We start from the raw sequence: 16,148 nt of genomic DNA on the forward strand, positions 1-16,148 counted from the left end.
GCCCACCGATCACCCCCAAAACACCCAGGTACCTTCCCCTGCATCCGGAAAAGATGCAAAACATGCCAATGCTCCACTCCCCTCACCACCATCCAGGGCACCAAACAGTCCTTCCAGGTGAGACAGAGGTTCACCTGCCTCTCTTCCAACTTAGTTTAATGCATCAGGTGCTCCCAATGTGGTCTTCTCTACATCCGGGAGACCAAATGTAACTTAGGGAACAGTTCACTGAGCATCTTAGCTGGGTCTGCAGAGGCTGACTGGACCTCCCAGTCACCGCCCATTTCAATTCCCCTTCCCACCCCCTTTCTGACATGACCATCATTGCCCTCCTCCGTTGCCAAAATGAACCACACCGTGACTTGGAGGAGCAACACCTCATCTTCTGTCTACAGCCCAGAGGACTCAACATTGAGTTCTCCAATTTCAAATGACTTCCCTCCCCTTCCCTTCTGCTCTGTGCCACCAACCGGATTCATTCCTCCCATTAACCAACCAGGTTGTACCCTCGACCTGTCTTCACTTATCCCCACCTCACCACCCTGCCCCTGCCTCCCCTTTATCTGTAGCTTCCCCTACACCCATCCCCAGTCCCGAAGATGGGTTACACCCAAAATGTTGACTTCTTCAGCTCCTGATGCTGCCTGCCTTGTGATGTTCTTCCAGCTTCCTCCCTGTCTATCCCGTAGACACAGACACAAACATGGTCCAGCATTAGCACAATTAACAACTAACCTGTTTGAGTATATGGGATGTGTTAGCTTTTGCTGCTGAAGGATTGGTATAAATCGCCGTTTTGTGTCTAATGCTCATTGTTTCTGATGCTTTATTGCATTGTATAACCATAAAACCAGCATTTAATTTGAATTATTTTTTTTGTTAAAGGAATACAGGGAGTTGTTGAATCATATCAGAGCTGTCTACCCAAAATTCAGCTCTATGGCCCAACCAATGTGTCACCTATTATAGGGAAAGTGGCTAAAGTGGCTGCCGAGGAGGAGAAAACAAAAGAAGCATCTGTACGTATAATTTACTTAGAGAAATTCTCAGAAACACATAAAGAATGCAGCTAGCCATAATCTTTTCGTCCCTCGATCTTCCCTACCTGATGTTGCTGGGACACATGAGCAGACCGATATATTAGTTAAGGCTATTTAACTAGACTAGTCAAATAGTGCACCATGTCCATATGCTAAGGAGCTTTGTCAATCACGAAATAAGAATGAAAAGGCAGGAAAATCTTAGTCACTTAGGCAATGTCTTATGTGATTTCCTCAATGCAGAGGAGATCAAAGGCTGACAGGGTGACTGTTTTGTGGTGCACATCTGTTCTGTCCACAGGCATGACCTCTAGGTTCCAGTTGCTTGTAATTTCAACTCCCTACAATGCTTCCTTGCTGAGCTTTCTTCCCATGGCTTCCTACAGCACTCAAATGAAGCTCACACAAGCTGAAGGGATGACACCTTGCCTTTGAACTTGGCATTCTATATTGAGTTCCCCATCCTTTGTTGAGCTGGTCTTTGTCTTGTTTCTTCATTTATCCCTTCACGTTACATTTGGATGGTTTTGTATAACAATTCATGTCTCATTTGGACAATCTTTGTTTATTCACTATATTCATTACAACTCATTTTGGTTGTTGCTATTTCATCTCCCTTAGCTTTTATTCCATCTCGGATATTTTCCTTTGTTCATCCTGTCCCCTCTTGCACTGGATTTCAATCATTCACATTTCTATTTCTGTTTGCTTCTGAAAAAAGCTCATCAGAAAGTTAACTCTGTCTCTTCATAGATGCTGCCCGACATGCTGAATTTCTCCAGCTTTGTTTTAATTCCCATTTCCAGCATCTGCAGGATTTTACTTTCAGTCAGGAGGCCTGAGCATAGATTCTTGACTCATGCTGTATTGCTGATCTCAGCTTTGATAGGGTGAAGGGATTTCAATGTTCCTAGGCCTGGAACAACATAAATCTTCTAGGATTCCTGCAGTTAGTAGCCACCTCCCACAATTTCTGCTGAAAATTGCCCATGGATATTTGTTGCATGAATGGAGGATTGAATTTGGCTGTGAAGTTGCTGTGAATGATTGGCCTATGGATGTTCAATGTCTTAGCTCACGATCAAAGGGAAGAGAGAAATCCCAGGATTTGGAGGAAAATGGCAGAGAAGGTTGGAGACATTGAGATCTGATGGTTACTTGAGGAGAGGCACCCAATGGTGGCTGATTAAGCCATTCCCAATTAGAAGTTAATATCTCTGTAATTTTTGAGATAATTCTGACAATTAGGGAGTTTAATAATTCTGCATGCAGTACTACTGACAGAAAACTAGTAAAGTAACATGATGCTACTTGCTGTAAGGTTTTTACATGGGAATGTTTCAGTTTTGATTGTTCCTTGTTTTTGTCTTTCCAGCAATACTTTATCCTGCTGATTCTGACAGATGGTGTTGTCACTGACATGGCTGATACAAGGGAGGCAATCGTCCGAGCATCATACCTGCCAATGTCCATCATCATTGTTGGTGTCGGCAATGCAGATTTTACAGATATGCAAATACTGGATGGTGACGATGGGGTTTTACGATCTCCAAAGGGGGAACCTGTGTTACGAGATATTGTTCAGTTTGTCCCCTTCCGTGAATTTAAAAATGTAAGAATTAAAGTAATTTTTGAATTATGCTTCTTATTATAATACATACCTTCTTTTAGAGTGATACCTTTGGAGCAAGTTGCTGAACCTTCACAATGAATTCTGTGTATCTTTATATTTACGCTGTAGGCGAGAGGTGAATACCAAGTATAACATTTCTCTTTCTGGCTTCTTAACATCATCATTAACTAATGAGTTTTAGTTAAGACAATGCTTTTTAAACAATACATCTAAGCACGGTTTCTAGTTTTCTCTACACAGATTTTGAGTATTACTTTAACATCATTAGAGCAATTGTTCAAAATTTTGCCTCATGTCAAATTCACTCTGCTCTCCATTTAGAATATTGTGAGATGCTACTAGCTCTTTCTATGATCTTCCTGTTCTCTGCTGGAGCTGCTCATTATTAGATAAACTGGCTTCTTTCTGCTGATAGCACTCACCTTCCTTGACAATGATCACATTTCCTAATTCAGAGCATGAGAGATTAAGGCTAAAGTGAGACTGTAGTTATTTTACTAATTCTAAAAATTCTGTTTAACAATCATCCAACCACTTTGAAGGTGACAGAATGTAAGAACAAAGGACTAAGCAGATATTTTGAGTTGCAAGGAAAAAGATTCCTTTTTTGCAGTGACTAACTCAAGGCATTTGTTTAGACAACAAACACACAAGAAAATCAAAGTTCTCATGAATTGTGCTGTGCTAATAAAAGTGCTTGGATCATGTGTCCAATGAAAATGGCTATTAATCAAAACATGCAGTGGATTCCTAATTAGCCAGATTAAAGAAAAACCAAACACTGTAGTACTGAATGTCATGATAAGTCTCATATTTGACATATTCTCTCTGTTTTCAATATTAATAGTTCTGAAAGCAATTTATCTGCATTCAGTCAATGTAATATTCCAATATCCTCATTTGCAAATTTATCATTAAGTCCACTGTATTAATTGCAGAGAAAGGAAATCCAACAAAGCAACAAATAAAAAACAAAGATGACAGAAGAAATCATTTAGAAAAGGCTGGTAAAGATGGCTCTAGATCTCAGCATTGATCTAGGAAACTAAATGTAACTTTATTGGAAAATGTTTGGCTGGGAATATTATCCAAGTTTATAAAATAATGAGAGATTGATGCAATAATGCATTTTATTTAAAATCACAAGAAATCCAGAGATCATTAATTTTCTTTAATCTTTCATGGGATATAACCAGTGAGGCCAGCAATTATTACCCGTTCTCACTTGCCTCTGAGAAGGTGGTGGTGAGCTGTCTTCTTGACCTGCTGCAGTCCATTTGGTGTAGATACACCACAATGCCATTAGGGAGGATGTTGCATGATTCTGACCCATTGACACTGAGAGAACAATGATATATTTCTAAGTCAAGATAGTGAATGGCTTGCAGGGTACTTGCAGGTGGTGGTATTCCTATGTATCTGCTGCTTTTGTCGTTCTAGATGGTAGTAGACATGGGATAGGGTGCTGGCTAAGGATCCTTGTTGAATTACTGCTATGCATTTTGTACATGGTGCACACTGTTGCTATTGTGTGTCAGTAGTGGAGGGAGTGAATGTTTGTGGATACAGTATCATTCAAGCAGCTGCTTTGTCTTGGATAGTGTTAAGCTTCCTAAGTACTAATCACAAACGTTATATCATATGGGATTCAGGGTGACATTACCAATTGGATACAAAATGGCAGCAGGAGACATAGGATGGTGGTGGAGGGATGTTTTTCAGACGGGGGCCTGTGACCAGTGGTGTTCCACAGGGATCAGTATTGGCTCCATTTCTGTTTGTCATTTATAGAAATGATTTGGCTGAGAATATAGGAGGCATTGCGGATAACACTAAAAGAAGTGATATAGTGGATAGTGAAGAAGGTTATCTAAGATAACAATCAATTCATTCAGTGGGCTGAGGAGTGGAAGATGCTGTTTAATTTGGATAAATGCAAAGTATTGTATTTTGATTTTTAAAAAAGGGCAGGACTTACACAATTAATGGTAGGGCCTGGGTAGTGTTGTAGAACAGAGATTACTGCGGTGCTGGAAAAGCACAGCAGGTCCTGCTCCTCAGATGCTGCCTGACCTGCTGTGCTTTTCCAGCACCACTCTGATCTAAACTCTGGTTTCCAGCATCTGCAGTCCTCATATTTGCCTTGTAAAACAGAGAGACCTACAGGTTCAGGTACATAATTCTTCAAAATTTGCATCACAAGTAGATAGGGTGGTTAACAAGGCATGGAGCACACTTTTCTTCATTGCTCAGACCTTTTGAGTATAAGAGTTGGGACGTCATGTTGAGGTTGTACAGAACATTGGTGAGGCCTCTTCTGGAATACTCTGCAGTTCTGGTTGCCCTATAGCGAGTATATTATTAAACTGGAAAGGGTTCAGAAAAGATCCACCAACATTTTGCCAGGGTTTGAGTTACAAAAGTAGACTGGATAGGCTGGGACATTTTTCACGGGAGAGTGGGAGGTTGAGTGTTGACCTTATACAGCTTTATGAAATCATGAGAGGCATAGATAGGGTGAATAGCAAGTGTCTTTTCCCAAGGTTGGGAGTGTTCAAAATTAGGGGGCATATTTGAGGATGAGAGGAGAACGATTTAAAAGGGACATGAGGAGCAACTTTTTTTTTACACAGTGGTTTTGTGTGTGGAATAAACTGCCAGTGGAAGTGATGGATGCAGGTTCAGTAACAACACTTACAAAATATTTGGATAAGGAATAGGAAAGGTTTCAAGGGATATGGGCCAAATGCAGGCAGGTGGGACTAGCTTACTTTGGGAACATGATTGGCATGGACTAGTTGACCTAAGAGTCTGTTTCCATGCTGCACGACTCCATGACTCTATGTTATCGGGGTTGCAATCATCCATGTAAGTTGGGAGTGTTCCATCACACTCTTATTTGAAATAGTGGACAGGTTTTTGTGAGTCGGAGGATGCTTACTCAATGTAGGATTTCTAGCCTCTGGACTGTTCTTGCAGTCACAGTATTTGTAGATATTTGTTATAATCAACCTGTTCAGGGTTGTTATTATACTCCTGTGGAGTTGGTAGGACCTGAACTCAGGACTCGTGGACCAGAGGAAGGGGCATTACCACTGCATCACAAGAGCCCCAAGTATTTGTATGGCTAATCCAATTCATTTTATGGTCAATAGTGACCCCGCCCACACGATGTTGATAACGGAGGATCCAACAGTGGGAATGCCATTGAATTTCAAGGGGTGATGACTAGATTCTGTCTTGTTGGAGATTGTCTGGCACTTGCATGGTGTGAATGTCACTTGCCAATTGTCACCCCCCACCTCAATATTGCTCAGGTCTTGCTGCATTTGGGCAGGGACTGCTTCAGTATCTGAACTGTTGTGAATGATGCTGAGCATTGTTCATACAATTATCCCCACTTCAGACCTTATGATGGCAGGAGGGTCATTGTTGAAGCAGCTGGAGATGGTTGGGTCTAGGACATTAACATTATCCTGCAAAAGTCTTGCAGACATTACCTGTGGCTGAGCTGACTGACCTCCAACAACTACAACAATCTTTCTTTGTGCAAGGCATGACTCTTAACAACTAAACATTGGCCCAATTTGGGTGGAATTCTCTCTTCTCAGGTGTGTCATGGCTAGCCTGAAGGGGGTAGATTTTCTCCATCCAATTTGCATTCTTATCAATTAATTATATATGTCTACTAATGTAAGATGTCAGATTCTATGAGCATCATGTTCTGATTGGCACCAGCACCACTCAGGCCTCATATTTAAAGGCACTTGGACAGAGTCTCACTGTCTGCAACCCAGAAGCATCACCAAGTCGTGTTTCATCAAGCCCACCTACCCTTGCAGATGTCAGAGACCAGGCTAAAAGCAGTGCCATATTTTAGTAATGTTTCCCAAGCAGGGGAGTACATCATTGCCTAATAACTGGGGCCCAGACCCTAGGTGGCTGACTGTGGTCAAGTAGATAGCAGTGGCTAAGGCCAGAGGACTGGGCCAGGAGTGGCATAAGGGGCCATGATTTCTGTCCTTGACCCTGTTCACAAGCATCTGATGTTTGTGATTCTGTGCTTCCCCCTGTGTTGTTGCATAACTGAAGATCTCCAGGCCACAATCAAGCGGAAGTCGCTGAACTGCCAAAGCCTGCACTGTTACATTATCAGTTTCACTGTGTGATCTTTTGCTGAATGAGGTGAAAGTGGGCTTTTATTGGTGCACTCATAAGAACATAGGAAATAGGAGCAGCATTAGGCCATTTGACCCCTCAAGCCTATCCCACAATTCTATAAGAGCATGGCTAATCTGCCCCAGGCTTGACTCTTCTTTTGTGCCAGCACCTTGTAGCCTTCATTTCCTCAATACTACTGAAATCTATGTACCTCCTCCCGAAATACATTCAGTGATCTAGCCTCCACAACTCTCTGGGGTAGTGAATTCCAGACTCAATCCATAATTTTATACAATGTTCCTCAGAGTAATTTTGTATAAGTGGAATGTTAAATTTTTCCATTATGGTTTTAAAAGAATCACATTTAAAAATAATTTTAGTTATTTTTCTCTATCATGTCAAAGTTCCTTCCTTAACTTAATCCTATTTTGATCATTTATTTTGCTCTTTACAAAATATGTTAGTTGAGAGTGAAATTTTCAGTGCTTTATACTCTTTGGTTTGTCGTCTTTGGAAATAATTCTCCGCAATTAACTGCTTACTCTGGTTTATTAACATCGCTGTTGCTGGGCTTTTGGAGAGCCCCTTGCCTTGACACCAGATTTAAACTGGCATAAGCAAAGGGGTAATTCACATGTAACCACAGACATGACTTTTCCCAACATCAGTAATGTGCACCATTGTTTTGGCAGTGACTGCAAAATCCAAGTCAAAATCTTATTTGGCGTCAAGTCAACTATTACCTTAAAATGAATGTTGTTGTGGTTAGCACTGCTGCTTCACAGCGCCAGAGACCCAGGTTCAATTCCCACTTCGGGCAACCGTCTGTGTGGAGTTTGCACGTTCTTCCCTGTCTGCGTGCGTTTCCTCTGGGTGCTCCAGTTTCCTCCCACAATCCAAAGATGTGCAGGTCAGGTGAACTGGCCATGCTAAATTGCCCATAGTATTAGGTGAAGGGGGGAATGGGTCTGGGTGGGTTTCTCTTTGGAGGGTTGGTGTGGACTTGTTGGACCGAAGGGCCTGTTTCCATAGTGTAGGTAATTGAACCTAAAAAAAATCTTGGGATGTCAAAATAAAAGAAAGGCATAATGCAAATGGAGCATATTGTTTGTAACCATTTGAAACTAACTTTATTATAGTGATAATGTTCTTTAAAGATTGAATTCATTTATTTTGCCTTAACTATAATGCTCTTAAATAACTTTTGAAAGGTGCTTGACATGGAAGTACATTTAAGTGAAACAAAAACACAGTTGGTCTTATCACTAACGTCCTGATCTGTGTTCCAGGCCTCTCCAGCAGCTTTGGCTAAATGTGTCTTAGCAGAAGTTCCAAAGCAAGTTGTGGAATATTACAGTTACAAGGCTATTGCCCCAAAATGCCCAACTCTGGACTCCCCTGAGTCAGCGTGCACAACACCTGAATAAATGGACTGACCATTATCAGTGGAAGTTTCTGAAGAGAGAATTATATAGATGCAGTGTGTGAAAATAATATTTGTGTAATGTAACTGGGTTTTTTTAATGTGCATTTTAAAATAAAAACATCATTCAACATTTTCTCAACTCTCATGAACAAATTGAAATGTCCATGGCAGTGATTGACCACAGATAAGCGTCACTATGGAATTGCCAAATGTCCTGCCAATACCCAGACATGTGATGTGTTGTTCTAATGCTTTACTAAGTTATTAGAACATATATTTTATCTGAAGGGAATAGGGATGTAAATGTAAAATGGATATAGGATCAGGATATTTTACCTTCCAGAGCTATCAACACATCATGAAGACTTTCTTCAAAAAGCAATTCAATCTGTCACAGAAAGCAAATGGAATATGGCATATGCTGCATGGTTACTGCATGGTTAGCTTCTTAATCTGAAGATTTTGCTTGTAAATTTAAAGCCCCAGTTTTAAGGCAGTTCTCCATAGAATCTGCACCCCATCGATAGTTAGCCTGGGGAATTCTTTTGCACAATTTGGCAAAAATCTTTGTTTTGCTTGCATTTGTTTTAAAACACATACATAAATTAATATGTTTAATACCAGGACTAGAGAGAAAAGTACAGTTTTAGACCAGAAAACTGCCATTTTGTCACTATAAGAAGAAGTTATATAATACATTATACAATAATACTTTTGAATCATGGTGATATAATTCATTTATTCTACCACCTGAAATGACATGAAGAAGCTGAACATTGGTTGACATTTGCAATTACCACAAGGAAATTGCTGATGTTAGCTGTTTCAGGGATGCACTGAGCACATTCCAAGGAGGAAATGGTTGACCAATGTTCTCAAATGTTTAATAGCGATCAATAACAGTAGAGGCACAAATTTGGTCACTTTCCTACTGGGGAATAGTACATGCTGGGAACACATTGAATGGAAACTCTAAAACATATTAGAAAGAAGACAAAATTAACAGAACATATCCTCATAAAAAAAATCTTTCACCAATCCCTTTATCATTTGACAGACAGGACCATTCTCTTTGTTATTAAGTCCTGCTCAGATGTCTTGGTACTTTGTAATTATTTCCCTTCAACGGTTCCTATTTGTTAAAGAAACATTAAGTTTGAGATATTCTTTCTTGGGGCCAGCACTATTTTAAATGCATAATGACAATTGCTTCTTTCAGTTTTCAGATAAATGTGGAAATAGAATGAAGTGTTGAGTTTGACTGTTGTGTGTAGTATAAGGATTCCTCTTGTATCATCTGAAAATCAATGGTCACATTTTATATTGCAAAGCAATTTGTTCAGATGTCCTATATAGAAAAAGAAAGTGAATCAAGCTGGGCTATAAAGCAGTGTGCAGACCATTTCCGTTAGTGAAAGCCGTGAAATCAGTGAAAGAGATTGAAAAAATAATAGACTTAAAGTAAACTGCTGAGATGGGGATGACGATCTGAGAAAGGATGCCTCACATCAACAAAGGGGATCTGAAACATATGCACAACTGAGTTTGATTTCCTTCACAGTTTTGGATGATTCTACTGCTGAACTCCGAATGGACAGCATTTAGTTCAGAATGTTTAATTTGCATTGTCAGATGCAAACCAATCTAAAATTGCAGCTAGAATTTTGCTGGTTGTTGTTTTCTAATTTCTAGTGCAAATGCGTCATAACTCTGGGAAGCTACTTACATTGCATTGACTTGACATTTAAAGGGTGTGTGAAATGCAAATCAGATAGCAGGGTCTGGCTTGACAACAAACTAAAACAGTGAAATTTTTCGGGTCTCTGTACTTCGCTTTGAGTCTGGACTGAGATTTGGATTTGAAATTGATGGAGATTAGAAGGATGGGGGGGGCCAGGATCTGATTGAAACTTACAAAATACTGAGAAGCTTAGATAGAATAAATGTGGAAAAGATGTTTCCACTAATAGGAGAGACTAGGACCTGAGGTCACAGCCTCAGAGTGAAGGGACACCCTTTAGAACTGAGGTGATGAGTAATTTCCTCAACTGGATAGTGGTGAAGCTGTGGAACTCATTTCTGCGGAAGACTGTGGTGGCCAAGTCATTGAGTATCTTTGACACAGGGATGGACAGCTTCTTGATTCGTAAGGAGATCAAAGGTTACAGAGGCATTTAGTCAGCAATGGTCAAAAGTGATAAAATCTCTCAGAATCATACGTGATGGACAAAATCTTAAACCAACCCTTCGTGTGGGAACATGTTGGAATGGGACTGGCTATGCAGCTTGTAGTCCATCCAATTCTATTGTCCGTGACTTCCAGTGGGAATTTTATTCAAACTCACTGATGCAATTATTTCCAACAACTTAGCTTGGGTTATTGCTTAATAATGTTGAACACTATACCCATAAACATTTCTGGGAATGGACTAACCTAAGGCTCTAACAAAAAAGTCCCACTTATTGTTCAATATTATAACAATAGAAAGATAGTATAAAAATAGTTCTGATTAGAGTGATATCCTAACAATAGACTTGATTTTAAAGATTAAGTTTAAATTGTTTACGTATGTTATTCTAGACAACCTCCAGGAAAAATGTATCCTATTTACTTTAACATGCTTCTGTAGTGAAGCAATAAGTTATATAAGTGCAAAATAGTGTGGATGCTGGAAAATAGAAATAAAAATGAAGTGCTGGAGAAGCTGAGTGGATCTAGCACCACCTTTAGAGAGAAAAACAGAGTTAGCATTTCAATTCAGTTCTGAAGAAGTCATCAAACTTGAAATGTTAAATGAATTGTAGGCTTAGGACAGACCTTGAGTGCTTTGTCCTTCCGAAAAGAAGGATAAAGCACACAAGGTCATGATTGACCTTCAGTCTTCCTCAGGAATCTTTACTTATATCTCTGGTCTTTTAACAGTTTCTAATGAGTTAGAATCTCAGCAGAGGTCAATTACAAGGTCTATTAAGACTTTCAAGGACCACAAATACATTTAATAATTTAAACACAATTCCAGTTCAAGGTTTACAGTGTTTTACAGCTTTGCAGCATAGTTCGCTCTGAAGGTTATTACTACCTTTAATAGAAGCTACGAAAATAGTATTTTTGCACCAGACAGATTATAATCTAAGATTTGCTGGAATACAGAAAAATCATGGCAAAATCACGATATGGCAATTGTACTATAACTGTATAAACTAAAGTGTTGCTGAGACAGTGACTGCATTACATTTAAGGATAAATAGTATGTAGTTAGGACCATTGCTACTTCTATTCATTTTCAGTATGTAGGCTTAATTTTATGTTATCTTTCTATAAAGGTATGTGGTTGTTCCGACAACTCCTATAGAAGCAACATGAAATATATCAAAAGTAGGTTGAAGCACTACAAACACAGGATCTTTCCTGTGTTGTGTAATCTCATTAATTTGCTTCAAAAACTCAATTAGAATGAAACCTGCATGCATAATGTATGTGGACAATTCCTTGGATTTTATAAGGAGTTTACACCTCATTTCAACTTCACAGAGTGAAAATAATGAATATTTTAACATGTCCCTAGATAGGTCTGAGGGAAATGGAATTAGGTTTGCCCTAAGATTACATTTACCATGGTAACAAACTGAAAGAAAGAGCGCACAAAATCAATAAAATACAGAAAGTAACTAAAAAAGTGGGAGAAATTATAGTACAAGAGAAAATGAGCCATAAATATTGAAAGACATAATAAAGAGTTCCTAGAGTTATTCAAAAAGAAATTTAAGTAAAGTGAACATTCATCCTCAAGAGAGTGGGGAATTAATAATGCAAGTCTTGGGAATTAATAATGCAAAATCAAGAAATGGCAGATGCACTGAACAGATTCACTGTAGAAGAGAGAAATTACGTTCCACAAAGTGTAAATCAAGAAATCAAAGGGAGAGCGGAACTTAAAACAGATTCAATCACCAGAAAAAGGTGAAAAAGTTATAACTAAAAGCTGACAAGCATGTAGATCCTGATGGACATCATCCTTGGGTCCGTAGAGAAGTGTTTGCTGAGATAGCAGATGCATTAGTTTTAATTTTCCAAAATTCCCTGGATTTGGAGAAACCCTAGCAGATTGGGATATTGTGAATGTAACTCCTGTATACGAGACAGAAAGCAAGAAACTACAGGCCATATTGCCTAAAATCTAATAAAGGAGACTTGCAAGCCACTTAGAAAATCTTAATGCAATTAGACAGAGTCAACACTGTTTTGAAAAAAGCAAAATAGGGTTTGACTAATTTAATGTTCTTTCAGGAAATAACAAGTAAACATGGATAAAGGGATCATGTTGTTTGGTGTACTTGGATTTGCATAAGACATTGGACAAGGTAATGCATCAAAGGTTGCCAAACAAATTAAGAGCTCAGGGTATGGAGGTAATATAATAACATAGATAGAGGATCGGTTAACTAACTGGAAACACGAAGTACATGGGTCAATTTGGGACTGGCAAGGGTGTACCAAATGGAGTCACACAGGGATCACTTAATCTTCCCTGCCTTCCACCCTATGGCAGACATTCTCTTATGTTCTTTCTCCCACCTTTCCATCCTTTCATTTCTGAAAGCTGATTAAATTACTAACTTCTCCTCCAGTCCTGAAATGCTAACTTTGTTTCTGTCTCCAGAGATGTTGAATATTTCCAGCATTTACTGGTTTTTTTTAGATTTACACAACTATTTTGTTCTTCTATTGTGTAGAAATTGATCCTCATTGTTTCTGTTTCCCTGGTGAAAATCAGGGCAAAGAGGACACCTTCAGGAGCTGATAGATGGCTTTGTAGAACTTGCTGTCTCCCTCCAAATGCAAGTTGCATTTGTGAATTAGGGCCCTTCTGTAGAATGAATTCATTGAGGAAAATTCCTCCTTCGTTTCAGCCTATAAGTTGATCTCATTACACATCCACATCATTAATTTTGCTTTTGTAAACATTGAGATAAATGTCTGAAATTGTGCAGTACTGCAGCTTTAATACATTGGATGAGCTTTATGCAGAAAGTGATTTGGACAGCGATACATTGAGTTATGTCACTTAAACGGCATCACTGCAGTAGAGATGATATACATACATAATAACATTTGATATCCATGTCACTTATGTAAGAGGCACTCAGACGTATCAATGTTAGTGATAATGTGGGAGAAAAGCTGACAATAGAATGTTTCATCTGGCAGATAAATAAGGAAGTGTGCTTTAATGCAGATGAAGGAATTAAGTGGAGCTCTGCAAAATAATGTTGTTGTCCTACTGAGGAGACAGGAAAGGGGGTGAGAATGATGCAGGCTGAAAATGAAGAAGTTGCATTTTCTTCAAAGCTTCCATGTCTGAAAATTATGTGTCAAGTTCTAAATTTTAAAATAATACATTCAAAAATGGGTTTTGTAGTAGACACAATATGCTTTAAACTATTTTGCAAACATATGTGCTTGCTTTTTGCTCAAATGCTCAGTGACAGACCCACCAAATTATTGCATTGTTTTGCTTCAAAATGAATGTTTTCAACATGCTGCATTTGTTGAATTCTCTATTAATGTGTACAAACTTAGTGGCTGTTTTGCAAATCTATTATAAAGGCTGCATGAAAATGTATATTGTGCGAGTGAACCGAATGTCCAAACTCCGATTATACAACATCATGTTTTTAACTTAATAAAAATTAAAATATTGATCTATGGAAGTGAAAGCATTAAGAAGGGCAATCTGCTGCCCTGTTTTGTTTTGATATTCTACAGATATCTAATAAATATAATAAATAAAAGTGCCATAAAATACATTCTTAAGTGTTTATCTTCTCTTTGTTCTTTCCTTTTTGTTTGGTGCATAATCTTGCTACTTTACAAACCTTACAAATGTTTGGATGAACTATTGTTAATGTTTTCCAAATTACTCCCATGTATTAGAAATAAGTACAGATATTATCAACATACAGTGCAAAAAACTGTAATCTGTAAACATATTATTTCTAGCATTCATAATGGAAAATATCGAGTTGACATTTTACCAGTTATATTTATCTTTTATTTATTCAAGAAATAGGACATGAGCGCTGCTGGCTGGGCAGAGTTTACTGCCTGTCCCAAGTTGCCTAATCCCTAATGTCCACGAATCACTCAGTTTCTTCAAACACCAAATAAATAAAAGAAACATGAATAGGAGAGAGGGCACTTGTATTACCAGGTGTGTTGGTCAAAATTTTGTGAATGGCACACTATGGTGTGGTTAGCCATTGAGACAGTAACAGTACGTTGCAGAAAGCTGATTAAGAGCCTGAAAGGAAAATTAAAATTGGGAACTTCCCTCGAAATGCATTTGGAGTGCCTATACTGTCTCTCTGGCCACTCAGTATTCATTTAGAGCAAGCACAGAAGAAAAGGTGTTGATTTGATAAATCATAAAACTCTGCCTTAAACACTACACTATTCTCCTAACACTGAAAAATCCTTCATGTCTGCAATGGAAAGCCTGAATTCTTTATTGATGTCGAGGTGGCAACTTCTGTCTCCTTGACTCTCCTCATACATAATGATCAATGTGCTAGGAGTCACAGGAAAATAGTAAAATTAGTTGACTTTGCAAATCAACAAAGGGAGATAATCTCAATACTGCAATGTGCTATCACTGCTGGAATAGGATTGGCACAGACAGCACGGCACAGAGTCTACAATGAATACATCTGCATTCATTAACCCACATAACATGCAAAATCTTGCACTGGCCCAATCACAGCCCTTGTACCCTGTTGTTATCATTTTTAGTTATCCTGTTATGTCAGTAAATTACAATTATAATTGACCATGTAAATATTTAAACTGGGAAATTTCAGTGTAAGTGGCAATGTGCCACGTGGTTTGTTGATGAATCAATTGAAAATGAACAAAGTTTTACTTTTAATCATCTAACAGTTTTGCCTCATAGGGCTGCATTATACACTGAAGCACCCCACAGCCAATGCCAAGGGTAAGACTCACAGTGCGTTTGCCTGCTTTACTAATAGCTCTTTGACCATTTTGAGGCTGGATCTCCAGGAGAAAGACTCACTTTGCAAAACTGCTGACAAATCAGAGGCCATCCACTCCAGCATTCAGCAAGGTCATGACTGATCTGATTACTCCACAATCTCACCCATCCCTGTTACCTTTAAACCCAGGCTTATTCCTCATCCTAGATTATTCCCACAAAGGGATACATGCTTTGCACATCCATCCTGTTGAGACCCCTCAGGATCATATATGTAGTGCCCTGAAACGTACATAAGTCCAAGAACTCACCAGTGAGGAGGTGATAGGGTGTGGGCATATTGGACAGAGTGGAGGGGTGTTGGAGGGTAAATGCATGGAGGCAAAGCTGTTAGCGATGGTGGATAGTGCTTCAAATTAGCACTGGATCCATGGGAAGGGTGTACTTACTTTATTCACCACCAGCACCTCACATGTTGGAAACTGGACACTGCACTGTTCATTACATTGGGTATACAGCAGCAAAACACCCTTAGTTACGCATTCACTGCCTACTTAAGGGTCCTAATTGTGCTATAGGACAATTTCGCCCAAAACATTGCCTCCCATGCCAATCACAAATCATGTCAGCTGGGCACAGTGTCATTGGCATGGTGCTCTAACTTGCAGGTCCATTTGCCTGTTTTCCCAACAGAAGATGGCCTCTAATACAGGTTTCACAAAGTTCAAAACATGACGTTTAAAAAATTTTAAAAATACACATTGCAGAATGACATCATCGAGCTTATACCCACTGAGCTCCTTTTTGTGACCTTCAAAGCCTTGTTTCCTTCAACTCTGCAGCCTGCCTGTAAAGGTAAGACTTTAAATATAAATCATTGCCTCAAGAAAAAAAAT

The 16,148-nt window shown here is 39.0% G+C and overlaps 1 protein-coding gene across 2 annotated transcripts in view; it reads left to right on the forward strand.

Moving 5' to 3' along the window:
• Positions 1-14,068, forward strand: part of cpne7 (copine VII) — a 156,002-nt gene extending 141,934 nt beyond the window's left edge. For both annotated transcript variants that reach the window (XM_072596088.1, XM_072596089.1), the window contains exons 14-16: positions 886-1,019; positions 2,416-2,652; positions 8,124-14,068. In XM_072596088.1, coding sequence (XP_072452189.1) covers positions 886-1,019; positions 2,416-2,652; positions 8,124-8,261 — 509 coding nt within the window. In that variant the 3' untranslated portion in view covers positions 8,262-14,068. The remainder of the gene's footprint in view (positions 1-885; positions 1,020-2,415; positions 2,653-8,123) is intronic.
• Positions 14,069-16,148: the final 2,080 nt, after the last annotated feature.

Source organism: Chiloscyllium punctatum, chromosome 26, assembly GCF_047496795.1.
Source record: "Chiloscyllium punctatum isolate Juve2018m chromosome 26, sChiPun1.3, whole genome shotgun sequence".
Lineage (NCBI taxonomy): Eukaryota > Metazoa > Chordata > Chondrichthyes > Orectolobiformes > Hemiscylliidae > Chiloscyllium > Chiloscyllium punctatum.